Source organism: Denticeps clupeoides, chromosome 5 (genome assembly GCF_900700375.1).
Source record: "Denticeps clupeoides chromosome 5, fDenClu1.1, whole genome shotgun sequence".
NCBI lineage: Eukaryota > Metazoa > Chordata > Actinopteri > Clupeiformes > Denticipitidae > Denticeps > Denticeps clupeoides.
In genome coordinates, this window is record NC_041711.1 from 14040632 (window position 1) to 14068183 (window position 27552).

At 45.0% G+C, this 27552-nt stretch overlaps 2 protein-coding genes across 2 annotated transcripts in view; one reads left to right on the forward strand and one right to left on the reverse strand.

The window, feature by feature from the left end:
- Positions 1-14097: 14097 nt before the first annotated feature.
- Positions 14098-18895, reverse strand: utp11 (UTP11 small subunit processome component). The gene is made up of 8 exons (XM_028981254.1): positions 18751-18895; positions 18546-18607; positions 18352-18454; positions 16508-16621; positions 16301-16394; positions 16077-16207; positions 14535-14645; positions 14098-14308 (listed from the first exon to the last, which is right to left on the reverse strand). The coding sequence occupies exons 1-8, from the start codon at positions 18808-18810 to the stop codon at positions 14225-14227; spliced, it is 759 nt and encodes a 252-aa protein (XP_028837087.1). The 5' UTR covers positions 18811-18895; the 3' UTR covers positions 14098-14224.
- Positions 18896-24360: 5465 nt separating this feature from the next.
- fhl3a (four and a half LIM domains 3a) overlaps positions 24361-27552 on the forward strand; it is a 28488-nt gene continuing 25296 nt past the window's right edge. The window contains exon 1 of the mRNA XM_028981460.1: positions 24361-24598. The gene's annotated coding sequence lies outside the window, so the exon portion shown is untranslated. The remainder of the gene's footprint in view (positions 24599-27552) is intronic.

Sequence of the window (27552 nt, forward strand, 5' to 3'; positions counted from 1 at the left end):
TAACAGGGTTAAGCATGCAGACAAATTCTAAACCCAGTTTCTCAACTCAGATCCAAATCCAGGAGCTGCTTTCAGTTTTCTCAGTTAGTTGGTTTCTTTTAGTTGAGTCCTCATTCCTGACTCACAGGTAAAGGAGGGTTGGAAGACCTCATCCCTTAATGAGTTGAATGAGTTGAAAAGCCCAGTTGTAAACCATTGTATCTTGTTCAAGTCAAGTCAAGTCAACTTTATTGTCAATTCTGCCACATGTACAGGACATGCAGAGAATTGAAATTACGTTACTCTCTGACCCATAAGAATAACATTAAATACAAAAACAGTAACAGTAACGAATACAGAGTATAAATACAATTTAAAAAGAAAGGCACAATATACAATTTTAAAAACACCATGTACAAATAAGGGCACTGGTGGAGAGTGCAACATCAGGAGAGTGCAAAAACCAATAGTGCAACAGAGTTTTTAGTTTAAAGTGACGAAGTGAAAGTGAGGTAGATGGCAGACCAGAGCTGCACAGAGTGACTGGTGCATGGTCAGTTTGTGTGATTTAGAGTTCAAAAAGTTTGTGGAGCAGAAGAGGGGAGTGAGGGGAGTGGGGGCAGAGCCGGGAGGGAGTTGAGTTTCCTGACCGCCTGATGGGTGAAGCTGTCCTTCAGTCTGCTGGTCCTGGCCTGGAGACTCCGCAGTCTCCTCCCTGATGGCAGCAGGCTGAAGAAGGTTTGCATTGGGTGGGTGGGATCAGCTGCTATGCAGAGGGCTTTTTTGTTGAGGCGTGTGCTGTAGATGTCTGGGAGGGAGGGGAGAGGGACACCGATGATTCTCTCAGCTGCTCTTACTATGCGTTGGAGAGTTTTTTGACAGGACGCATTGCAGGCTCCAAACCACACAGTGATGCAGCTGGACAGGATGCTCTCGATGGTTCCTCAGACCTTCAGCAGGTCTGTCCCAGAATATGGCACGATGAACACACCAGTGCATGAAAAAAATGACATTTATGCCCATTTATGACTGTGGGAGATAGCTGGCTAACTTGCATTATTGCGAGTTAACTTGCTGATTAAATTGCATTGATATGAAAATCATTAGTGCAGCAGTTCACATACGTTTTAGGAGAACTGAGTCACTCGTCATGGCTCATTGGCTTCACAAGAAATAATAAAAATCTACAGCAGCTCTACCTTACTGAATATTAACCATTTAAATGCAACAGGTTAAATATCATGATTAACATTATGTACTGTTATAATGTATTTTGTTTCTATGTTGAATATAGGATTTGAAACTGTGGAGTCGCCGTACAGAATTATTAGGCTTATAAATCAATTTTAACAGAAATGTTTTGGTGGACCACCCAGAATTATTTACCTCTAATATCATGAATAATGCACTGGGCTTACTGGACGAGGTCAGGAATCTGTGTGCATGTCAGGAAGACAATTGTAGAAGATTTTTTGATTCTGTGAATGGTCAGATGTAGGGTTAAAGCTCGAAATCAAGGTCTTCAAAAGTGTGGAATCGTTCACAGCGATGCTCAACTCTACAGCGAGCAAGAGACACCAGTAGAAAGAGAAATCTTCCCACCCAGGGACTCATCCATCATGGCGTCTCATGCCCCTTACCTTTCCTTCCCTCTGTCCTGAGGAGGCAGTGCTATCACTCACCTGCTGACACCTCTGTCGATGTCCAGCCACATCACACAGGCGGCGGTCGTTCACCCCACACACGCTGCTCACAGCCTACACCTCTATCCATCAACAGATGGGAACGTTCATTGTGTGTCTGTGTGTGTGTATGTTTCCGTCATTTCAGATGACAGCAAAGCCCAAGCAGAGCCATCAGGAATGATCTGAACGCTGAACGCTGAACACTTCCGAGACTGAAATGCATTTGTCGTCAACTCCATAGAAAACAGGCCACTCAGAGCCACCGAATCAGACCCACTGGCTCAGAATGCAAGAGAGGGCTGGACCATGACAAAGATCCAATTGTCCCCATGTCCTGGCTTTATTAAATATGTATGTGTCGATTGCTGGACAACAAGAAAACAAGTGCATGGCATTATCACTTACAATAACATTGACCATTGCTCCTACTCAGTGTTGGCTCAGAAATCCACGCTGCTGTGTCCGGTCCAAAGTGTCTGTTCTGTGTTCCCCAGTCAGGCCAGTGACTGGGCTGCTGTCCCAGTTTACAAGGATTTGTTTATTTCTCCACACAGGACAACACAGATTTTGGTCCAGAGAATCTGGGAATTGTAGAAGCTAGCAGAGCAGTGCAGCCGCGGCGCAGAACACTCTAACTCTCACAACTTCAGCACAGATAAAGGGATCTGATAGTGGCCCCTCCGGGACAATGGGCACCAATGGGCACTCAGGGGTCACAAAGGCCACCCACGTCACAACGGCAAGTGGGGCGAGATAGGAATGCCATGGGTCAGAGACCCCGAAACCTTAACACCAGACACACCCCTGGCCTGTGACACCCCCATCAGTGGACGGTAACCCCTCCGCCCCCCCGGGCCCCCGCTCACAGCGACGCGTGACGTGTATGTGCGGGCGCAGACAACAGCAAATTCTGATGGCCTTTAGCTTGTTATGCTATCACAGCATCTGGTCGGGGGGGTTTGGTCCACAGAGGCGAACCAGATAGTGTGAGTGTGTGTGTGTGTGTGTGTGTGTGTTACAGATGTGGTAATGAATGGCGGCCGTTGTGCACTCGACAGGGAAACGCGTCGGAGGGCTGGCCTACGCGCGGCCGCTGTCTCAATAGACGGAATTCAAGATGGACGACGACAGGAGCTGAGCGTGCAGACGTTAGACAAAGGCTTCTCTTTCTTCGCCTTTCTCCGTCTCTCCCTGTCACTGTGGCTTTTCATTACCCCCCCCATCGCTTGCCTCTCTGCATACAGCTCCTGCTCGCGTCCCATGCGACATTTTCGGCGGTGATGGGCTCATCCGTGAGCTCTTTCGGCGCTTCCTCTCTGGGCTTCATTACTGCGGCAGGCCCCGCAGAGGAGCCAGTAAATCATAAGGTCTGATAATGGATTTTTTATGACCGAGCTTGTGGGAGAGGGGAGATGAAGAACGCTTGAAGATGGCGATGGTGTTCCACCTGTGATCTGCCTCTCTTTGGTCTTACACCCCAGCGAGTGTGCCAAATCCAGCTTTGTTCCCTGCTCAGTTTGACATAGGTCTTTGTTTTATTATTATTTTATTTAAAGTTGGATGAAATGGATGTACTGTCTGAAGATTCGGGGTTCAGCCTGTTCCTCAAAATGCGTGGGAAAGTAGCACAAAACCAGAGCCATGGGCTGATTAATGACAGGCGATAATTTTATGATTGATCCATTGATTCTCTGCACAGTGGCGTGAGGCTCGTTAACGGTGGACATATGGCATCACTCACGGGAGGTTAAAGAGCTTCACCGGGACCCGTCCCCGTCCCATTCTCATGGGCAAACCTCTCCTGTCATGCGAGCTCAGAAAAGAGGAGAGGAAAATGTGTGTCAATGGCCATATGTCAATATGTGTCGCACTGCAATCTAGCATTGTTGGGGGTAGGCAACCTGGGAGTAGAAATTATGAATGATTGAATGAATGATTAATTAAACCAAAATACAACACACTGTTCTCTGGTTCTACGTTCGCATCTACCATACCTGCTGTCCCTGTCGGTAACCAGTCTAACAATAACACAATTTAATAGTTGAGTTTTAATCATTGACTTTAAGCATTCTGCTTAAATTATACTTTTAAATAAGGAAGATCATCAATACGCCACCGCTCAATAGTTCAGTACTGACACCGAAATGGTCCGGTACCATTTGCTGAATTTTGCCTATTTATTTGGAGGTTTGCATGAATTGAATAATTGCATTGGATTGAGTACAGCATGTGTGGACTTTACGTATGACAAAGTGAAACAATTAGACCTCCGCATTTCTCAGTAAAGAAAATAATTCATTCGCAACATAACAACAACAACATAACAAATTTGCCACAATAATTCCCTGATGACAATAAAATGATTATAGACACAAATATATAACATATGTATATAAGGCACCAGGGGCTAATAAAAAAAGTAAAAGCCAAGGTATTTTTAACATTTTTCATGATTCCTAATGTTTTCAGGGCTTTCTTAAAATCAGCTAACATTGATCATTAGAAAGTCAGATGAATAAATTTTGCCTTGCACTCGGAACAAATCCCAATGACGCAGCAGAACAAAAACGCTGTCTCCTCACCTCGGTGGGTCAGCAAATCTCCAGTGTACACACACAATTCTCCAATCCAACACAACAGAGCAGCTACTAGCCCTCAAATGGAAGCGATTAGGCCACTTGCTCCAGGACTTTGTGCGGTGAACTCATGGATGACTTCATTCAGACAGGAAAGGTTCAGCAGGATGATGAATCCTGGGAAACTAATTCAGCTGCTGTCAGAATAACAGGTCATCTACTCTTTGTATTTGCTCATTTAAGACTCATCGCAAAAAGCGATTGCGTCTCTTATTTTAATATCTGCTCTGCTGTCTGGTATACCTACTGCCTGTAAGATAAGCGCATGAAGATGAAGAACGATATCTGAATACATCTGAATATGACAACGTATAATAATCAGACAGATAACACCCCTGACTCAGAGACAAACAGATGAAACTGATCTGTACTTGTGGGTCTAAAAGGTCCCTTTCAATGACAAACTAATGAAAACAAAGGGAAAACCTTGCATGGAGAAGAATAGCAACCGCAAGATGTCCATTTCAGGTTTGGAATTTGGTCACTGACCACTGAGACGTCCTGTCATCTCAGGGTAGCTTTTGCATGAATTTCGCTAAAATAAGTAACATTTATGTTTTATTCTATGCAGCATGCGTCCAATTGAAGCAGATTTGAGAAGACTCAAGGGAGATCGTTTTCAAGTGCACAGTGCCTGTTGCAGTGTGGGGCAGGGAGACACAAAGTCAGAGAAGAGACAGAACAAGAAGTGGAAGACTGTCAGGCTCTGTGTGAATGAGAACGAGAGAGTAAAAGAGCACGTCTTGTTTGCCGGAGCTTTGTTCGGTTAGGTCCCCAACAGTTGGCGTACTGCTGTGAAGAGAGAAAAACATTATCTCACTCTCGCTGTGTCTCTCTCTGACCAAAATGAACGATATATGTATTATAAGAGAGGCACTACTTCTATTTAAACAAGATTTAACCCTTTGTACATCTTTAGGTGAAAAGCCTACAGATTTAAACATTCCCCTAAACTGAACCCCACCTCTTTTGCCTCTTTTAGTTTGTGTTTGTTCTTTTTCCTTGTAGGGACCAGCAAAATAGGGACTATTGCTCTTAGTCTTATGAGGACATTTGGTCCCCTGAAACACCTAAAACCATAATACTCACTTCCCAGTCTCTTGTCTGTGTGTTTGGGCCTGTCCTGGCATAATCTCCACTGCCACTGTGCCCTCTAGGTAATGTATTCTCCGAGTGGCTCTGGTCCCTCTGGAACAAAGTGCTCGGTTGTTGGGCAGGGAGACGCTCTCGGCCCTTCTTGCCCGGACGCAGTCCTTTGGGGTCGTGCCACGGGGCTAGTGTAGTTCAAGGCTGGCCACGTGCTGCCCATTAGGCACCCACAATGGAGTGCTTCAGCGCACCATTTAGAGTCCCATAAAAACATTATTGTCCAGCTTTGGGCATCATTTGTCCACTCCACAAAGGAATCGAAAACCAAAATGTTAACCCTCCTGTCTCAGTAGAGCACATTTTTGGGATTCTGTCCCTCCTCGCTTGCGGGCACTTTCACCCACGCTGACGTCCATCGGGGGCCTAACCCTCGCCGCTCCTACGCCACCGCACTCAGAACAAAGGTGCTTCCAAAGGTTACTGAGCTATGAATTGCCATTCATTTTTTCTTTTTTTCATCTGAAAAAAACTGAACAAATGTGTTTTTTATCCTCGTAGGGGTGGGAGGGTCGTTTTATTGGCCGCCTCCGCTCATACAAGTGCATGCGCACACATGCAAGCATGTCCCATTATGCCATACAGACACACTCCAGAAATTGTTCATCAATCAGGCTGGCTGAATTCTGCGTCATCACGGGAATAAATCTGGCCACGCAGCAAGGTTCGGCTCCGGCACAATATGTACCTGCAGAGTGAACGGCCAAGGTCATGCCAGCCTATTAACCATATTAAAATCTCCCAGTTATGCTAATTGCTGGCCTCCTAATGCAAGCTTTGCTAGCTCAACTCCCTGCAATTAATCATAATAGACGAGGCCACGATTGGGCGGAAGAGAACAGGCTCGCCTGTTTGCCCAGCAGCCCGCCATAACCCTGGCAGGCCTTCAACTGAAGCAGCGACCTGCTTGTCTCACCACTCGTTCTGCAGCGGTTATGAAATCATCAGGCCTCTTCATCCTGTCCCTATAAATACTGGAGCCATTAAATTGTCCTTGCCAATGTCTCCATTTACAGGGCTTGGAGTAAGAAGGGCTTTTTAGAAAACTTGACCATGTTAACTAAAACAGTGTCTTTCAGTGCAGAGTTGTGCCTTTTTTCTTTTCTTGCGATGAGAACCATGGAGAACATTTTGCCAGCTTTACGGGAGAACCAAAATGGTCAAAAATCTAGTCAGTTAGCAAAAATAGAGTCAAATAAACATATGATTTGCAGCTCTGGAAAAAGTTGTACCATGGTTGTACCATGGTTGTTATTTTGTTTGATAAAAAAATAAATAAAAAATATATGTAAAAATGTGGTGCACAAAAAGAAACGCTTTTAACCCATCACTTTAGTGAGCAGTGGGCAGCCATGAAAGGCAACCAGGGAGCAGCATTTGGGACGGTGCTTTGCTCAGTGGCACCTTGGCAGTTCAGGATTCAAACCACCAACCTTCTGATTACGGGCCCATTTCCTTGCCTGCTAGGCAAACTGCTGACCCTCATAATAACACTTCAACAGGATTTAACAGAAAAACAGGATGAAAGTTTCTTGTTATGTGAGATTTGGTTGAGCTGATCATCCAATCAGCATCTTATTATGTTGAAGGGGCATGGAATGGCTGCCGTATGCTGTTGATAATGTTGTGAAAATCCAAATTTACTCCTGCATCTTTCAATTGCATTTTTTATTGCTGCATTGTTTCATTGTTTTGACACAGCATTATAACAAAGTTCATATTAAAATAACAAAATGAAAATGAAAATATTCTGAAATGTTGTACAATTGTGAATGTCAGCCGAGTGTGTCAGCCAAAGTGGTGAATGCAAATGTAAACTGAATGAAAGTTTCTGTTGTAGATAGATCGATCGGATGAGATTGATTGATTTCCTTAACACACACGCACACACACACATTCACACTCACACAAACACCCCCCGTCCTCCCACCCCCCTTCAGAAACGGCCCTGGCTGGGCCCTTCTGGGAAGAGAGCGCTTTCTCCTTTCATCCCTCTTAGAGGACAAACATCAGTCCCATCTCTCCATGCATACATATTCATGAGCCTCTTATAAATATCTGATAGAAGCTGCCGCGCTCTACAGCTGTTTGGCTGTGCAAAGCGGGAGCCATACACACACACACACACACACACACACACACACACACAGGTCTGAGCCTGATCTCGGCCCCCGTGTCTGCCTTCATGCAGAGCGGCGTGTCGGCGGCCCACCGATAACATCGGCTCATTGCAGAGCTATCGTTTGTCGGCGTAATTAAAGCGAAGGCGTGACCGCCAAATGAGAGAAGAATTCTTAAGTGGCGAGTTTACCTTCCCCGGACAGCACGGCGCTTATCACCAGGCCAGACTCCACCAGGCAGGGACCCCGGCAAATCGGTGCTAATGCTAACATTCACCTCTTTCTCTTGCTCACGCACAGATAATCAAGAGTTGGAGGACAAACCTGACTTTTAAGAAACAGTAGTAATGTGATATCTGCATTGTATCTATTACTTTTGGCGCCCATCCAGAAGTATTGCCAGGTTTATGATCGGTACACTCATAAATGTACGACTGTCATGTACACATCGCATTTCTATTACTTACAATCATTGTACATTATCTACAAATGACCCTGTAACTACAAACACCTCTTTCAAGTTGCACAGCTTTCATGCCATTCACCGCATTTCCATTCATTTCCATTGTGTTGCTCCATTGATGTGCATTCTTCTTTAGCCCCTCCAATTAAATCTCATTCCTACATACAGGCTTTGCGCACAATTTTATCACAGCAGAATCTAAAAAAAAAAAAAAAAAACCTTTGTCCTTATTTTTTCCGACATTCATATAAATCCAGTATTTAGGTTAGATTCAGCCGGCCTTGTACACGCGTATAGATCACAGCGCGTGTTTTACATTTCCCCCCGTCCTCATACATAATCCTGCTCATAACACAATGACACGTTGATGGATGGACTGTAAAATTAGCGCCCTGTTCCTGACTGCAGGAGGTGCCGTCAGACTGTAATTTTAACATTACACAGCTGTTATCAGTGGACATGAAGCTGCTGATAATCTACACTCCAAATTTCCTACAGAACCCAGCAGGAAGATCCTCACACTGGCACGGACTGGCACGGACTGGCACGTCCAAACAGTAGCATTTGATAGTTTAGTTCATGTTATAAATTTGTAAATTGCAATTATTGCATCATGTTAAAGGACTTTTGCCTGCTTGAGCTCAAGTTAGCAATATATTTTGTTTTCCGATTATTGGCAAATTGTGATTTCTGTTAATATGTATTTCTTGTTCCGGGCCCCGTCCATGAGCCCGTCCGTGAGCCTGATGCAGGAAGGAGTGAACAGACCTCCATGGACAGTTGTGAGGACAGCGGCTCACGGTCCAACTGAGGCGGCAGCAGCGCAGAGTTTTTTTTTTTTTTTTTCCGCCAGTGAACGAGCGAGGGAGCGCTCACACTCCTACCCCACCAACTCATTAGAAACATCAGAAGTGCTGATCCAGGCAAGAAAATGCACTCTGCCGCGCTCTCCAGAATATCTTTGTTCTGTTTCCAATACAAATAGAAAGAAATTTAAATATTGCTCGTCTACAGAGTGTGTGTGTGAACAGAGATACTGTGTGTGGTGTCTGCGTGCGTACCCATTGTACTTGGAGAGAGGATGTTATCGGGGGTGTGAGTGTGTGCATATGAGGAGGCGTGAAGGCTTCTTGCAAAGAACACTTGGAGATTGAAGATAAGCATGGCGGTACCCAGTGGGCCCAGTACACAGCCCTGTGCTGTAAACTGCAGGAGGGGAGGATGGTAGGAGCAGGAGCTCCACGAACCACAGAGGACAGGGAAACCAGCTCAACCCACCAGGGAGAGCGTGAAGGAACACAGGCGCGCAAAAGACGCAGTCTGTCCAAAAAGAAGAAGAGTGAGAAACAGCGAGGACCACACCCACTTGCAGAATTTCATCAGGACACATGTAGGCACACAGTGCTGAATGACGAGAATAAAGGAGCAAAACCTGTGACAGAAGAAGAGTGAGAAGAAGAGCAGAGGAACGGAGGAGACATTGGGAGAAGAAAGCAGGACGTAGTTGGGACGTTCTCATTAGCAGTGGCACATGCTCTGATGTCTTGGCTCTTCTCCCGCACCTCCCAGGATCATTAGTGGCGGCCGCCCTGACTGCCAGCGCTGAACCCCCCATCCACCCAACCAACCCCCCCACAATCACACCCGCAATCACACGCTCTAATTAGGTTAATTAATTTGTATCAATGCTTGTAGGGACTTGGTTGATGAGGCAGGCATAATAGCATCAGAGCTTGGACTCCTCATAAAAGAGAGAGAGAGAGAGCGAGGGGGGAGAGAGTGTTTTCTCTATATAGTGGTCGCACCTCTGACAAGAAACCATAAACCATACGTCCCCGGCCCCATACCCCTCCCCAGCTGGGGGGCAGGTCCTGCTTTCCTCTGTCCCCATATGCAGGAAGAGCACGGGAAGTTCAGGGAGGTGTATGGGGGGACATTGTGTGTGTGGGGGTGTGTGTTGAGGGAGGACTAGATAGACGTCGCATTACAATCAGCCTCATCCTCTCATCAGGACACTGAGGAACACACTCTCTGATTAACACTGAGTCCTGATTACTCTAATCACACAGGACAGAATAAGAGGCCGAACGCGAGACACGCGAGAGGAGGAGAGAGAGGAGAACATGGTGAGGAGACCAGGAAGGAGTACACACATACATACAACAGGAGAGAACAAGAGGCCGAACGCGAGACATGCGAGAGGAGGAGAGAGAGGAGAACATGGTGAGAAGACCAGGAAGGAGTACACACATACATACAACAGGCTAGAACAAGAGGCCGAACACTACAAGAGGAGAGAGAGAAGAACATGGTGAGAAGACCAGGAAGAAGTACACAAATACACACTACAGGACAGAACAAGAGGTCGAACACGACAAGAGGAGAGAGAGAAGAACATGGTGAGGAGACCAGGAAGAAGTACACAAATACACACTACAGGACAGAACAAGAGGCCGAACAAGAGGAGAGAGAGGAGAACATGGTGAGAAGACCAGGAAGAAGTACACAAATTCACACAACAGGAGAGAACAAGAGGCCGAACACGACAAGAGGAGAGAGAGAAGAACATGGTGAGAAGACCAGGAAGAAGTACACAAATACACACTACAGGACAGAACAAGAGGCCGAACACGACAAGAGGAGAGAGAGAAGAACATGGTGAGGAGACCAGGAAGAAGTACACAAATACACACTACAGGACAGAACAAGAGGCCGAACAAGAGGAGAGAGAGGAGAACATGGTGAGAAGACCAGGAAGAAGTACACAAATTCACACAACAGGAGAGAACAAGAGGCCAAACACGACAAGAGGAGAGAGAGGAGAACATAAAAATAAATAAAAAAAATAAATGAAGTGATTGTCACATGATACACAGCAGCACAGCACACGGTGCACACAGTGAAATTTGTCCTCTGCATTTAACCCATCACCCTGAGTGAGCAGTGGGCAGCCATGACAGGCGCCCGGGGAGCAGTGTGTGGGGACGGTGCTTTGCTCAGTGGCACCTCAGTGGCACCTTGGCAGATCGGGATTCGAACCGGCAACCTTCTGATTACGGGGCCGCTTCCTTCACCGCTAGGCCACCACTGCCCCAAAGAGTAAAGTAGCAGAGGATGGTTGGAGACCAGGAAGAAGTACACAAATGGTGAGGAGACCAGGAAGAAGTACACAAATACACACTACAGGACAGAACAAGAGGCCGAACACAACAAGAGGAGAGAGAGGAGAACATGGAGGAGAAGTGAAAGGGAAATTAAGAGAGTACACTGAAATGTCTCTGCATTGAACCCATCACCTTGGTGAGCAGTGTGTGGGGATGGTACCTCGATCAAGGGGACCTCAGTGCCACTTTGGCGCCTCAAGATTCCCAGTTACAGGTCTGCTTCCTTACCTGCTAGGCTATCACTGCCAACACTACACACATACACAACACAGGGAAGAAGTGGAACATTCGAGCTCCAAATTCCAGTTTACCAGAAAACAATGCAGACGTGTTCTGAATAGTCTGTAGAAACATTATTCAGACACCAGACGCTCACTTTCTATGTGAGTTTTTGCCAAAACCTGCTGGAAAGGACGAAGTGAATCTGCTGTGAATCTGTGAATCGGTAAAGTATTTTTAATGTTTTCTCAGTGGGTTTTTTTTTTTTAAGAATGGGGTATTCTGGTCCATAAAGTAAATACATTAATAAAACCATCATGGATTATATTTAAACTCAAATCACCAAACATTTTGGCTGAGCAATCCATGGTTGTGGCTCCTTGCATTCAAAGCGTGTGAGTAAGTATGTGCGAGAAAAGGAGCGAAAGAAACGTGGGGTCAGCTGAGTGTCTAGGAAGCCCGGGCTGAGACAGACACCACTGCGCGGTGAGACGGCAGACAGACAGGGACAGATCCGGTAGTTAAGGCGTAATGAACACGTCCCAGAGGCTGCGCTGCCACCAGCAAGACTGATGGGCCGGGAGTGGTACCGGCGCAGATGGGTGCCAGGCAACGGCCCCTCCCCCCCAAACACATACACACCCGCGGCCCACCCCCTGCGGCTCTGACATGACGGTGGGTATAAGGGAGGGGTGTGTTCTTTTGGCTCTGCGCTATGATTTAGACTCCCATGCAAATTTAATCAATTCGAGTGCCTCTTTCCACCCCGCCACACGCCTCATTAGTGGCAATTTAAAGAGGTTTCTGTGATCCTACCTCTCTCACTTTCTCTCTCTCTCACACACACACACACATATGTTCTTTCAGACACACACACACACACACACACACACACAGGCCTGTAAAGATTTTCCTTCAGAGATCTTCCCCCTGGCACAGAAACAAACCCTCTCACCGCCCACAAACCCCCCACACAGAGACTCACCCTCCGCCATCCACCACTTCAAAAGCAAAGTGACACCAGACTGAAGTCAAAGGAGGAGCACTTGAGAAGGTGAGCGGAGAATGATCCTCCTCCTCTTCCTAACTGCTACCCCAGGCCTCAGCTCCCTCGCCCTCTTCCCCTTCAGTAATTGGTGGATCGATTAGCATCGTCCTTAACCTCTCCGATGAAAGGCACTTTTGAGGCTGGGCAGGGGCGGAGCAGGTAGACGGAGAAGCCCTGAGGTTGCAGGTGCTCTCGACGTGAGCTAAGTCCACGGAACACATCTTCAAGATGAGACAGAGGGACAACTCAATAATAGTGAAGTGGCTCAGAACTGAACCTGGCCTTTCATCTAGAATGAAATGCACTAGTCAAGGTGTACAGGCACAGCCATTGCACTCCTACATTTGATTTGATTATGTGGTAAAAGCACTAATTGCTATGTTATAATAAGGAGTGGGGAATATGTTTATGATGGAATATGTTTGGAACATGTTTGATCCATGATCTCCAACGCTTATATAAAGTCACCATTAGATTATGTAGTAAATGCACTAATTGCTGTGTTATAATAAGGAGTGGGGAACGTGTTTGCAATAGTTGAACATATTCTTTGAAGAACAGGAAATGAATGAAAAAAAAAAGTCAAACAGGTCCTTCTTGTGTTGGACAGCACTGCCCTCTGACCCCGGCAGGCCTGAACACTGGGCTCTAGTCATGGCCGCGTACCCTGCAGCTGCGTCTAACACCAGCACCCTTAACCAACCTCCGGAAGACACAGTCCACAATAAAAAAAAAAAAAAAAAGTAGCCAAGGCCGGAACAGTGAGACGGAATGCCGACGCGTATCAGGAGAATCTGCGGGTCACACTTCACCCCAGCACCCAACAACACCCCCTCCTGCCAACCCCCCCCTAAGGGCCTTCCTGGTGATGAATAAAAGGTCAGCTCCAGGCTGAACAGTGAGACGTCTGTGTGCCGCTCGGAGAGATGGTGATACTGCATGCGCAGCTAGCGGAGCCCCCCCCCAACCCTGCCCCATCCCTCATCGGCTGGACGTGGAGCTTGGTGACGCACACGCGCCGCTGTGGCCGCATGACGCACAGTGAGGAGGGGTGGGTGGTGGTGTGTTAAAGTCTGTCGTCCTGTCGCCAGGAAAGCAGTGTAAACAAAGAAGGTCAGAATCGATATGCCATGCTGCGACCTGCTAAATATCACTGTGTGTGTGTGTGTGTGTGTGTGTGTGTGTAGATGCTACACTTGAGTTTTACAGCCTTAATAAAGAGTAAGATGTAAAATATTCAAAATACATAAAATAACATGGAATAAGGTTCCACGCGTCTTAACTATGAATACAAAAAAGCTAAATTTCAATTACTGTCATTCAAAATCATCAACAGTATTTCTTCCTAAGTCCTGAAAATTGTTTAGCGAGCGTAGGTGGACTATGGAGGCAAGTACTGCTTAACAAAGAGTTTACTACTACATATTACACTACTCCGTTAACCTACGTTAAAATAAAAAGATTGATGTAATGGTTTTTAAAGGAATCCATTCAATCTTCAAAATTTGGTTAGATAGACGGAGAAAGGATTTACTGCCATCTATTGACATTAATAAAAATCACATGACAAGTTGCAGGATGTTTGTCCCGCTGCTGACATTACGCACCATAATTTATAATAAGACATCAATGCTTTATCTTTTTCAAACCAAATAAAAATATTTATTTCACAAACAATACAGTTTAGGAATCATTTGCTTCTATTAAATATGTACATGAGGAGACTCAACTTTTTGAAAGACAAGATTTTCCCCAAACACATCTTCAACGTTTCCTCTTGGCATCAAATTTGTAGATGGCGGCAGCACCCGGGGTCTCCTTTTTCACCTTCACTTTCCTGGTTTTATCCTGAACAAGAAGGAAACGAGTGAAGGAAAATCTGTAATATTTCAAATCAGCTTGAACACCATGCTTCAGATCAACTCGAAACTTCTCCACGATGGTTGATTGTTCTAGTAATTAAATAAATGCTACACAGACATACTGTTGAGACATTATTTGGGAAATTAACCTAGAAGTCAATGTGTAAACCGTTCATTAGGTAGAATACAGTGCGCTGATGTCACACACACACCTGTAGGTCTTTCCGCATCTGTATCTTCTGACTTATCACATACATCTTCTTCTCCCTGTCGATACGTTGTGAGAGAGTCTCGTACTGCAGTTTTCGCTGTTTGGCCAGTTTCTGTTAAAGGGAGAGAGACACTCATAAACTAGAAAAAAAGGCTTGGAGATCAAAAAAAGAAGTTAAAGATGAAAGGAAGAAAGATAAGGGAAATGTCACAAATTTTGCATATTAGAATGCTATGGCGGCACAGCGGTTAAGGAAGCGGCCCCATAATCAGAAGGTTGCCGGTTCGAATCTTGATCCGCCTGTCATGGCTGCCCACTGCTCACACAGGGTGATGGGTATGCTGCTGTGCATCACAAGTGACAATCACTTCACTTTCTTTAATGTCAGCATCTGTCATTGAGCAGGGCCAAGATGCATCGGGTGAAATTTGGGACATGTTAGCATATAAGCATGCTGTTATGGCCACAACATTTTAGGATTATTAATAGGGGTGCACCAATACCGTTATTAGCATTGATACTCGTACTCATTAAAAGCACCCCGATACCAGGGACCGATACCATGGTCTGAGAAATGTCTGTTTGAGCGGCGTCTGTTTGAGGGGTTAATCATTTATTAAGTACTCTGTATCAGTATCGGTGAGTACTGAAATGCAAGTGCAAGTACTCGTACTCATTCTCCAAAAAAGTGGTATTGGTGCATCCCGAATTATTAATATTCTTTGTGGTTGGAAAGCTGTAAGTATGACCACTGTTCTGTAAAATGAAAAAGTGTAAATGGGAGTGGAGGATAGGGGGATGAGAAGATTGAGAAGATGAATTTGGTGAATAAGTGATATTTGTGGTGGTTGGGAGCTGAAAGTATGATCACTGTTGATATATGAGAAGAGAGTGATAAAGGAGGAGTGGGAGTGAAAGAGGAAAGGAGAAAATTAATTTGGCCTCAGATGAAGAGGTGCAAGTTTCATGAATATATTTTGAATCATGAGTAGCCAGGAATGGGTCAAATATCCCATTATCACAGATTAGAAAAAAAACAAAAAATTGTTTAACCAAATCTTTTAACCAAATGCACAGGGTGGTAGTAGCCTAGTGGGTAACACACTAGCCTATGAACCAGAAGACCCAGGTTCTTACTACCATTGTCCCTGAGCAAGACACTTTAACCCTGAGTGACTGTCCCTGTAACAACTGATTGTAAGTCGCTCTGGATAAGGACGTCTGATAAATGCTGTAACTGTAAATGCTTGTGTTGTGGGATAATAAAAAAAAAAGAAGGTGTGGTTAACCCGCTTTGATGCATTGTTTCTATTGGTTCTCCGTTTTTTTTTTTCTCAGGGACCTGAGCAGCATGGATTATCTCACCCAACCACAGCAGAGATTTTTTTCTCAGCTGAAGATGGTGTCATAAAATGCAAAGTTGACGACTGGGATGACATCATGCTGACATAACCAATAAGTTGATCTGTCGTTAATTAGACGTCCAAATACAAGAGGGAACTGCATGAGGTCATTTAAACCCAGAAATGAACAACAAACGTACCATTACACTTTGTGGATCTACAACCCCCTGGATGCTTTTCTTCTCTAGGGTCTCCACAGTGGGTCTGTTATAGACTCGGTCCACCAGTTCAGGCACAATGTTCAGATGTTTAGCCAGGTCAAACTCCTTCACTGTTACAAAAACACACAATCCACCAGTCTGGTTTAGTGTAGTCTAATAAAAAGAATTGAGATATGTAATATGCATGTCGCAAGTCAACTTACCATTTTTCTTTGTGTCAACAAAAAATGTATGTTTGTTTCGCTGCTTCCCCAGAGCATCCAGGAGATGAAGTTCACCCTTCAAACGTTCTATTTTCTATGGAAAATAATTTTGTTATGCTAACCAGTAACTAAAAAGCCACATCTAACACAGAGGTGATAATCTGCAGCTCCTCTTCAGATTTAAAACATTTAGCAGAGCAAGCTTACCTTGGCCTCTGAGACCCTCTTCATCTCCACATAGTTTATATCCTGAGTTCTCATCAACTTCTTCTGTTCCTCAGTCATCACCTCCTCCTTGGGCTTTTCCACATGAACCCCATCCTGTAACAAAAATCACACCAGGGTCAGGGCAAGAGATCAAACATAAACTGAAAAAAGCGATATTAAATAACATATTCAAGATTTGTATGTCATGTGCATAATTATAGCAGTACAATATGCAGTTAAATGTTTCTGAACCACTCGATTTAGGCTAAGTTATAAGAATACGTAAAATAGAAACAAAAAGTTAAAATGCAAGCAAATACACTGCTCAAAACACTGCATGTGGTGACCACAGACCACTTCACAGTTCCTCTGCTTTCTAGGTGATGTTTTGGTCACTTTTGAATGCTGGTGGTGCTTTCACTCTAGAGGTAGCATGAGACAGAGTCTACAACCCACACTAGTGGCTCAGGTAGTGCAGCTTATCCAGGATGCCACATCAATGCGAGCTGTGGCAAGAAGGTTTGCTGGGGGTGCTGTATCTGTCAGCGTAGTGTCCAGAGCATGGAGAGGCTACCAGGAGGCCATACATCAGGAAACATGGAGGAGGACGTAGGAGGGCAACCACCAAGCAGCAGGACGCTACCTCCACCTTTGTGCAAGGAGGAACAGGAGAAGCTCTACCAAAGCCCGACAAAATACCCTCCAACGGTCAGAAACAGACTTCATGAGGGTGGTATGAAGGCCCGACGTCCACAGGTGAGGGTGCAACACTGTGCAGCATGCTTGGCATTTGCCAGAGAACACAAAGATTTGCAAATTCCTGTGCTCTTCACAGATGAAAGCAGGATCCTCAGACCCCTTGTAGAACCATATGCTGGTGCAGTTGGAACTGGGTTCTTCCTAATGCAAGACAATGCTTGACCTCATATGGCTAGAGTGTGTCCTGCAAGATGAAGGCATTGATGCAATGGACTGACCTGCCCGCTCCCTAAACCTTAATCCAATGGATCACATCTGGGACTTCATGTCTCGCTCCATCCACCAACAGCATGTTGCACCACAGATGGTACAGGAGTTGGCAAATGCTTTAGTCCAAGTCTGGGAGGAGATCCTTCAGGAGACCATCTGCCAGGTCATCAGTAGCATGTCCAGGCGTTGTAGGGAGCTCATACAGGCATGTGGAGCTGCCTTTGAACTTGTTTTAAGGACATTACATCAAAGTTGGATCTGCCTGTAGTGTTTTTTATCCCCCACATTAATTTTGAGTGACACCAAATCCAGACCTCCATGGGTTGATCAATTTAATTTCCATTGATAATTTGTGTGATTTTGTTGTCAACACATTCCACTATGTAATGAACAAAGTAATAAGAACATTTAATTAATTCATATCTAGGATGTCTTGTTTTTTTGTTCCCTTTTATTTTTTGCGCAGTGTGCATATCTATATGTTCTGTTTTTCCCCCTGGGAGATTACCACCTTATGTTCAGGGGGTTTGATCAGCCTTCAGCCTTTGGACAGGTCTTTGGGTAGAGGCCTGGCAAAGTGCAATCGAGTTACATGACAAAAACAGTACACCAGAGCACCCCACCCACCCCACCCATTTCCCACCTCCATTGCCACCACGTGCCTTTCTAGAACCGGCCATGTGTGGGGCATATCCTGGTTCAGCATCCTAATGGCCTCAGGTCCTGGCCACAATGCTTTTGTCTGATTTTAGATGTCTGAAACAGGCTGCTGTTTGGGTGCGATTCGCAGGCCTACGGTCAAGTTGTTCACAACCCTGAAACCCCTGACCATACAACACACACATATATAACGCTGAACCACGCAGACAACTAACCTTCAGCTGAGAGTTGACCATTTTAAAGTAGAACTCATTTGGGTTCTTGTCCAAGGCATTCCTGCGCAAAGCTGCCAGGGTGTTCTGCTTCTTATGGTAATCACTAGATGACAAACAACACAAGTGTTATTGTTATTTATAAGGATGGTCAGGACAAAACCAAAGAAAAAGACAAATATGCAAGTCACACTTACTCTGCACGAAGTTTGTAGTCTTTTTTCTTCTCCAGCAGACCCAAATGTTTTCGAAAACCAAGCTAAACATAGAGAAAGAAAAAATTATATTCAGAACGTAGCGTGCTGGATTAAATTGAACTCTCGTCTGTTGTGCTAACGCAGTAGCAAGTTAGCTTCTTTCAGTGACTCAAAACAGCAATCAGTGAATATTCTTTTTTTTTACCTGAGATCTCTCTTTGTGGTCGCGCTGACGGGATTTTAAAGCTTTTCTAAACGACGACATGACTGCTGGGTAAAAAATATATAAAGTTAGGAAAGTCGTCGGGCTGGTGTGTGCTTGTATTTTAGTATTTCACGTGTGAGACAGACTACGCTGTGGTGGAGCGCGCATATACTTCCGGTCCGCAGATTCGCGACTTTTGCACAGGAATTGTTTCACGTAATGAAATATATGATATAATATATCATACATGTTTAAATGTTTTATATTTATTTTGTAGATAATAAAACACGTGATAGCTTTAGGCAGAGTAAAAACATCAAAATAGTTTAATAACAATCTGTGAACAGCAGATGTCACTGTAGCGTAAGCCTTTGATTGAGTATTGCTGACATACTACTTGTGAGCTCCTACATCCTCTGGAAAAAAGAAATCCGATTAAAGAAAGTAAACAGCAAAGAGTGTTTTTTATCCTGCTCAGCACCCGCCGGCGTCGTGCTGTTGTAGTTTGAGTACGCGGCCACAACTACAGAGTAATATAAGCTTGCAATAAGCAGCATCCATCAGGGAAGTCAGCTGAGTCTCTGCAGGCTTGGCACACAGGAGTTGGTTTCTGATAAACATGCCACGCTCAGCTACTTGGCCGCAGTGTTGACACTCTAAATGACTTTGGTCGCAGTAATGGATGCCTGCGATTGCCAGAGAGATTGGTCACCTCTGACAGATAATATGTTACGTTCTTCCCCTTTTTTTTTTTTTTTGCTGAGGTCCAGACCCCCTTGTTGAACAGCTCCCAAATATCAGCAGTACCTGGCTGGCCCTCAGAAGACGAATTTCAGTGAGTTGACCTGTTTTTCTAGACTTCTAGTCTGCTTGGATGATGTAGGGAACGTGAACATGTGGTGTGTCGAAGCAGTTTGTTACACGAATATAAATACAGCGTCAAGCACTGCATTAAAAAAAAAAAACGTACGTGACACATACTGCTCTGCAATAGCGTGTAGCTGTCATGTCTGAATAATTAGTCACAGGCATTATTCACCAAAAGGTGCATGACTGATGTTTCACTCGTTGTAAAAGATATGACACTAACCAAGACTGATTTATAGTGAGACGTTTTCAAGAGCGTATGATGAGTTTGAACACGGTTCTGACACAGTCTCCCCACGTGTTGACACAGTGGAAAATATGAACGCAAAACGAGGGGGAGCTATATTCTGTTGGTCTCATTTCTATCCAACCTTTTTTTCCACCATAACCACAAAGAATTTGTTTTATACGTGTGAGTTTTGCACAGCATGCAGAATGTAATGTGGGCGATGAATCCCTGAATAGAATCACTGTTTCCATATTATGTCACTGACTTCTTTATTGGTTTAGAAGTTGAATGTAGGCCTTCTGTGCCATTGCCATGCCATTCTAAATGCTAAATTATATGCAAACTAATTGGCTAAAATTTGAAATTGACCATTTGAAAACATGAGAATTGTGTGGTTCCCTTGCTGGACTGGTTTCTGAGGTTCTGGGGACCGTGTGAGCATATGTCAGCATTACTTCTTCAGTCTGTTAGTATTTTATTAAATTTTCTTGTTCTTTCACATCGCTCGGTTATTTTATATCATATGGATAATAAAAAATAGAAAGTTCTGGCAAAAAATCACTGGTCTAAATGCAAAAATAAATCTGAGCCTGATGACTGATGTGTCATGGTATCCTGCATCCAATTTTAGGCACACTGGGTCAGGTCAAGAGTGCATTAGGGGACAGGGTCAAGGAAGAAATGTTACAGAAAAGCTGGGATTTTAATGCGTGACTACAAAAATAAAACTAGTGACATAATCTGTGTGGCCATGTGTCAACTTGGGGATGATGACGATAAGTGTTTCCTGAACACAGAAATGGGTAACAAATTAGGAAGATAGGATTTAAACACAGCCAAGTTGTATATCTCAGTAAGGCAGTCCATTCCACCTGCAATACACTGCTATGTGTTCGTAATGTGTTCTTGTGAATGCCATGAAGTTCAAGTTTTCTGACCTCTTAGCACCTGTCACATTTATATCCTATGATTGCCATTTGGCATTAAACATTGTTACATTTTCATTCATCCAAGTGACATTTTTTAATGATTAAAGTTTACCATTCTTTTCTGTGGCACAGTAACTACCTTAAAACTATTCCCCTCCACACACAAACACACACTAATATGTTAAAATGAAAAAAACGGAGAAAGTACATGTACATAAGTATTCACAGCCTTTCCCATGAAACTTAAAATTGAGCTCAGGTGCCTCCTGTTTCCTCTGATCATCCTTGAGATGTTTCTGCATCTTAATTGGAGTCAGTTGGAAACAGTTGGTTGGACCTGATTTGGAAAGGCACACACCTTCTATATAGGGTCCCCCAGTTAACAGTGCATGTCAGAGCACAAACCAAGCATGAAGTCAAAGGACTTGTCTGTAGACCTCCGACACAGGATTGTCTCCAGGCACAAATCAGGGGAAGGTTACAAAAAATGTTCTTCTTTTTTGAAGGTCCCAATGAGCACAATGGCCACCAGCTTCCATAAGGGGATGAAGTTCAAAACCACAAGGACTCTTCCTAGAGCTGGTTGGCCACCCAAACTGAGTGATTGGGGAGAAGGGCCTCAGTCAGGGAGGTGACCAAGAACCTGATGCTCCAGAGGTCCTCTGTGGATAGAGGAGAACCTTCTAGAAGGACAACCATCTCTGCAGCAATCCACCAATCAGGCCTGAATGGTAGAGAAGCCAAGTTGTATATCTGGATGGAAGCTACTCCTTCGTAAAAAGAAACCTGAAGGACTCTCAGACCATAAGACACAAAATTCTCTGGCCTAATGAGACAAGGCTTGAACCCTTTGGTATGAATGCCAGGCGTCAAGTTTGGAGGAAACCAGGCCCCACTCATCACCAGGCTAATACCATCCCTACAGTGAAGAATGGTGGTGGCAGCATCATGCTGTGGGATGTTTTTCAGCTGCAGGATCTGGAAGACTAGTCAGGATAGAGGGAAAGATGACTTCAAAAAACCTGCTCCAGAGCACACTTGAACTCTGGAAGGTTGGGGCGATGGTTCATCTTTCAGCAGGATTATGACCTTGACACATAGCCAAGATATCAAATGAGTGGATTAAGGACAATGTAAATGTCCTTGAGTGGCCCAGCCAGAGCTCAGACTTGAATCTGACTGACCCCTGATCTCTGGAGCTTGAAGAGGTGCTGCAAAGAGGAATGGGCCAAACTCGCAAAAGATAGGTGTGTCAAGCTTGTGACATCATATTCAAAAATACTTTTTTCACATTGTCATTATGGGGTGTTGTGCGTTGAATTCTGAGGGGAAAATGAATTTAATCAATTTTGATTAAACAAAGTGTGTAAGAAGTGATGGAATGTGAATACTTTCTAAATGCTCTGAAAGTACTTTCAAATCCAGTTTTGGTGAAACAGAATTCCATGTTGCAGCTCCTTAAGCCCATGACACTCATTAGAGTTAACTGGGAGCCTCATAAAGAAAGAAGAGCTTAAGTGTCCTACCGAGTAACTCAAGGTTACATTCTCTCCCATTGGATTCTTGTTTCAGAAGTCAGCACTGAAGCAGAAATGAAGCCAAAGCTCTGCTTTGCCATGTACTAAAGTGACCAGGCCCTCAAGCAAGACACTCCTCACACCTCCAAAACAAACAATTTCTTATGGTTTCATATAAACCCATTTTACAGCGTGGCTGGAAGTAATCAGGTGTCGACATGGTCTCATAAAATCCTGTGGAAGTCAAAAGAGAGGGGCCTGCATCAGAGCGTCATTCAGTTCTTCCACGTTCCGCAGCACGACGTCATCATCTCCATGTGCCTCCATGATGGAAACTTCTCCCACGATCATCACAAGTGCTCCTGTCCTCTAATTTGTAGCGCAGGCCTGGGACTCCCATGCCGCAGCATGTGAAACAGAGTTTATAATTTGGAGAGGGGGGGCGGGAGGAGGGCAATCACCACTACAGACTTAACTACATGTGCAGAATTCATGTTTTTCATCTACACTGTTTTGAGAAAAGTCTCATAAAAAGGTGATGGGTAGTGGGCTATGTGCTGTGTTGAGAGCTCTATATACTCCCATGAGAGACATGAAGCCATCAAGCGAATAAAACGTTCAGTGGATGTTTAGGTTTCCAGCTTTTAGGGTTTTCCACCGCCTGCCCTTTAATAGTGTCTATTTTAAATTCACAGTCATTCGCTCGCTGATTCACCAAAATCCATATCCTGTCCTTCAGAAGCCCTGAGCAGAAGTGCATGGAGCTGGCGGGAAAGTGAAGCGCTTTTACCGAAAGCGGTAAAAGGAGAAAATGGCTTTCCAATCGGAGGGCAGCGAGCAGCTTTGCCGCCTCATTAGCGGTGGGTGGGTGGCTGTATGCCGCCTGGAGAGCTATGGTTAAGGGCTCTTGTGAACTCTTTCAATAAAATATATTGTACTCGTCGTTAGAGACACAGAGTGACAATGAACTGAAGAGATTGTACTGCTGATCAAGCGTGTATGTGCCGTTTTTTTCCCCTGTACTGAATGTTAATATGACACATGTATTGAGCATTAGTGCTTTCATTAACCAGTAAAAATGCACCTATGCATATGGATCATTTTTAGAATGTAGGTTAACTATATACACATATATATACACACACACACACAGATAATACATTTAACACAAGAAAACACATTGAATGAGAAAGTGCGTTCCAAATGTTTGCCCTGTGTGTGTGTGTGTGTGTGTGTGTGTGTGTGTGTGTGTGTGTGTGTGCGTGTGCATGTGTGTGTGTGTATATATTTATATTTATACAGGGCAAAAGTTTGGACACACTTTCTCATTCAATGTGTTTTCTTTATTTTCATGACCATTTACGTTGGTAGATTCTCACTGAAGGCATCAAAACTATGAATGAACACATGTGGAGTTACGTACTTAACAAAAAGTGGAGACCTGGCCTCCACAGTCACCGGACCTGAACCCAGTCGAGATGGTTTGGGATGAGCTGGACCGCAGAGTGAAGGCAAAGTGGCCAACAAGTGCTAAACACCTCTGAGAACTCCTTCAAGACTGTTGGAAAAGCATTTCAGGTGACGACCTCTTGAAGCTCATCGAGAGAATGCCAAGAGTGTTCAAAGCAGTAATCAGAGCAAAAGGGTGGATATTTTGAAGAAACTAGAATATAAAACATGTTTTCAGTTATTTCACCTTTTTTTGTTAAGTACATAACTCCACATGTGTTCATTCATAGTTTTGATGCCTTCAGTGAGAATCTACCAATGCAAATGGTCATGAAAATAAAGAAAACACATTGAATGAGAAGGTAGTTAACCATTAGGGTCCTAGTGGGAATTGGCCTATTGTTTCCAGATTATTACAGACCTATTTATGATTCTCATGGTTCAGTGTAAAAGCTGTTTAGATGATTTATTAATTATCGGTAAATAGCGCCGCTCTCCGGGGCCTTTTATTGCGTTATTATTCTCCAGCTTATATTGCCGTGTGCACAAGCCCCGTTCACGGCGCGCAACAGGTGACAGTGCGCCGTGCCGCCGCTGGGAGACGGGTTCCAGCCGGGAACCTGGAGTCGGGAAGGCGGGAGCAGGACCCGGGGCGGGATCTCGTGACTCAGTCACTTCCTGCGCGCTTTAGAGCCGCGCGCGGGGCTGCAGGGTTCATCATCATCATCATCATCACCACCACCACCACCATCACCAGTCCCCGCGTCGCGCTGCGGGAGGGGAAGGGAGCGACGAGCCGCGACGCTGCGCCGGGGAGGGAGAGAGGAGCGCCGACTTACCTGGAGCAAGGAGCGCCGGTAAGCGCGACATTCTCCAGCCTTTACAAGTCGTGAGCTTCTCGTTTATTAAACGCGCTACCTGCTTTGGTCACTTATTTAATCAGGCGACTGTTTCAGTAAAGTATATAAAACTCTATAACAAACCAGAAATGCAAATGAGCTTCACTCTTCTTCATAAGTTTTATTTCTAGGACCAACACACACACACACACACACACACACACACACACTAGATCCTCTCCATCCTCCCTCCCATATTTACGTCTTCAGGTGAACGTGATGTTACCGAACGGGCGCTTGTTCGTGGAATTGAATCGGCGTTTAATAGAGCGGACGCGGCGCATCTGCGTCCCGGCGCTCCCGAACGCGCCCCTCCTGCCGCAGGACGTGCGGGGTCACGTGCCGACTCATCATCTGCTTTCAAAGTTGAACACGTTTTTTGCTCGAGTCCTGTCACCTTATCAGGTGAGTTTGTACAGTGTGACGAGTGGAAAAAGCATTTCACGCGATGGCAGATTAGATTAAACCGGACTGGGTTTCCTTGCATTTCCCGCGCCTGGCTTCTGACACCGAGGCCGGCTGTGGAGGGTTTCCGTCCTGTTCCCCCTTTCTGCCCTCAAACCTGAGGCCACCCGGCCATGACTCTGGCCTGCTGGTCGGCTGCGGTTGTGCATGTGCACGATTGTTAGCCTGAGAAAGTCCAGGCATCTCCGGCCGTCGATAAGTAATTATTCCTCTTATGAATTCACCTCCATGGTGGATGTGGCCGGCCCACGTGAGACCATTTTCTGCTGCTCCGGGGAAAGCCTGCAGTTGTTACGTTTCGTCTGAGACCTCCAGCCCTGAGCAGATTCGCAAAGCCATTCCCAGAATGCGACAGAAATAGCACAACTAGCTCTGACACAACCCTTGGCTTCCTATTGTGAAGAACCCAGTGCCTCAGGAACCCCGCTGTGCCAACAAGGCCAGTCTGTCCATGTTTTTTATAACACAGCATGAATGCAGAAAAGAGAGGGAGTTAAAAACGCATCATGCTGTTATATAACCCTGGCCAGCCTGCGTGTGGAACTAGCTGCACAACTTTGTCGTGCGTGGGCTCGTCCGGCTCAGGGTTGACCGTAAAGGGAGCTTGAAGGGCGGTTGCTTGTCAAGGAGGCGGGGTTTCGCCTGCTGGGGGCGGGGGCTCAGTCCAATCCCGGCAGGTGGCGAGGAGTAGAATTTTGCTCCCCGACTTTTCTCTCTTCGTCTCTTTCTGACATCTGTAGAGCGTTTGGAGGGGAAAGCTGAATAAACTAGGCTGGAATCTTGTTTGCGGTGAGGAGATTTCGTCTTAGTGGGTGAAAGCGATGGTGACTGATCAACCTAATCGTGTGATGAAACATTTCTGTTTGATTGTGCATGTTGCATGAAGACAATGCTGTCATGAGCATCACTGAACACGTGAGCATCGTTGAACAATTGATGAAAATGAAGATACGACATAACGATTACGTCAGTGGGATTTAACAGAACATTTACAGATGACGTCCCTCAACCTTGCAAATTCACTAGGAGAAAAACTAAACCGATCATCTTCCATGTATTATGGGCCTATAATAGGTAGTTCATTCACCAGATCTCAACCCAAGTCAACAACTCGGTGACATCGAAAATTCAAACTACCCGCTTTTAAAGGTACTTTAAAGTACTTTTAACCACTTTTAGTCAGTCCCACCATGAGATTGTGTGCGTTTTAAATGCTAATGAGGAGGAGAGAGGTGGGACGAGGAGGAGCGCGGGTTATAGAATTAGCGGAAATGACGTCATCAACACCATTCACCCACCACAATGTTTGGTGCAGACAGGAAGTCGTGTCGGCATCTTTCCAGAAATAAAACTTTACTAACCCACTGGTTCTGTAGAGTCTCGTGCGACGGAAATAATAAAATACATTTGTGGTCATTTTCACATCCAATCACCGAGCAACTGCAATGCTTCGCACGTTTTCAAGCCATGATGGTTGGTGGATTTTTTTTTTTTTTTAGGAAGGGGACGGGGGAAAAAAGCATGAGAAACGGGAATTAATTTGTCCTCTTATGTCGACATCGATCCGACCATCTGAGCTGCCACTCTCAGAACGGCGAAGCAGAATAGCCAAAGCACTCTTTATACGAATAGCCATCTCTAGCCACTGCAGGAACTCGTATTAATGTTAAATAATCTGAAAAAGTGAAATTTTCATGATAGGGGACCTTTAATCCTAATTTTACAATAACTGAAACAGAAAAAGCCCCAAGTCAGATGCAAATTTGCTGTATTTAGGATTCCAGAGACACATTGTACAGCTTCATCTTCTCACCATGTTTCATCACTGCCAGTTGAACTGATCCTTTCTCATTTATAACATGGCTGTGTCACAGTGTGTAGAAAGTAATGCAATGTGCATCGAGCCTAAACCGAGTGTAATGCTCCAAAAGATGTTGTTCATCAGTGGGGCATTTGTCTCCTGTCTGTATTACCATTACCACAGTCAGCAGTGTAGGACCCGGCTTCCCAGCGCCGCCCTGAAGAGGACTTGTCATTAGTTCCCTCTGTTCTGAGCCTGACCTTCTTTTCAGTTCTAGTGTCTCTTCCTCTACTCCAGCCTTAAATCTGCGATGGAGAACGTGCTGATGATTACCGTTATGCCGCTTTTTGCACTGAATCGGGGGAAATGACCTCATGCTTCCTGCACAGGGGCTCCAGGTGGTATGCAGTGTTTGTGCATGTGTCTCAGCTTCCTTGTCTGTGAATCCGCTGCTGGAGGGACGTGGTCCTGGGAAGACCTACATCTTCAGCATTCTGTCCCAAGTCGCCACCAGTCGTCATGCCCATTGAGTTCAAGTGACTGAACTTAAGTAAGTGTGCCCACAAAGTTAACATGTAGCGTCCAACGGTGTTACGGTCTGTCCCACTCATCCATGTGTCACCAGCCTGACTCACCGCAGGCCCTG

Coding starts and splice junctions, on each gene's coding strand:
- utp11 (XM_028981254.1), bottom strand. CDS start 18,810: ATGTCGTCGTTTAGAAAAGCTTTAAAATCCCGTCAGCGCGACCACAAA. Junction 18,455..18,545: donor GACTACAAACTTCGTGCAGA/GTAAGTGTGACT, acceptor TTTGTCATCTAG/TGATTACCATAAGAAGCAGA. Junction 14,309..14,534: donor AGATGCGGAAAGACCTACAG/GTGTGTGTGTGA, acceptor CTTCTTGTTCAG/GATAAAACCAGGAAAGTGAA.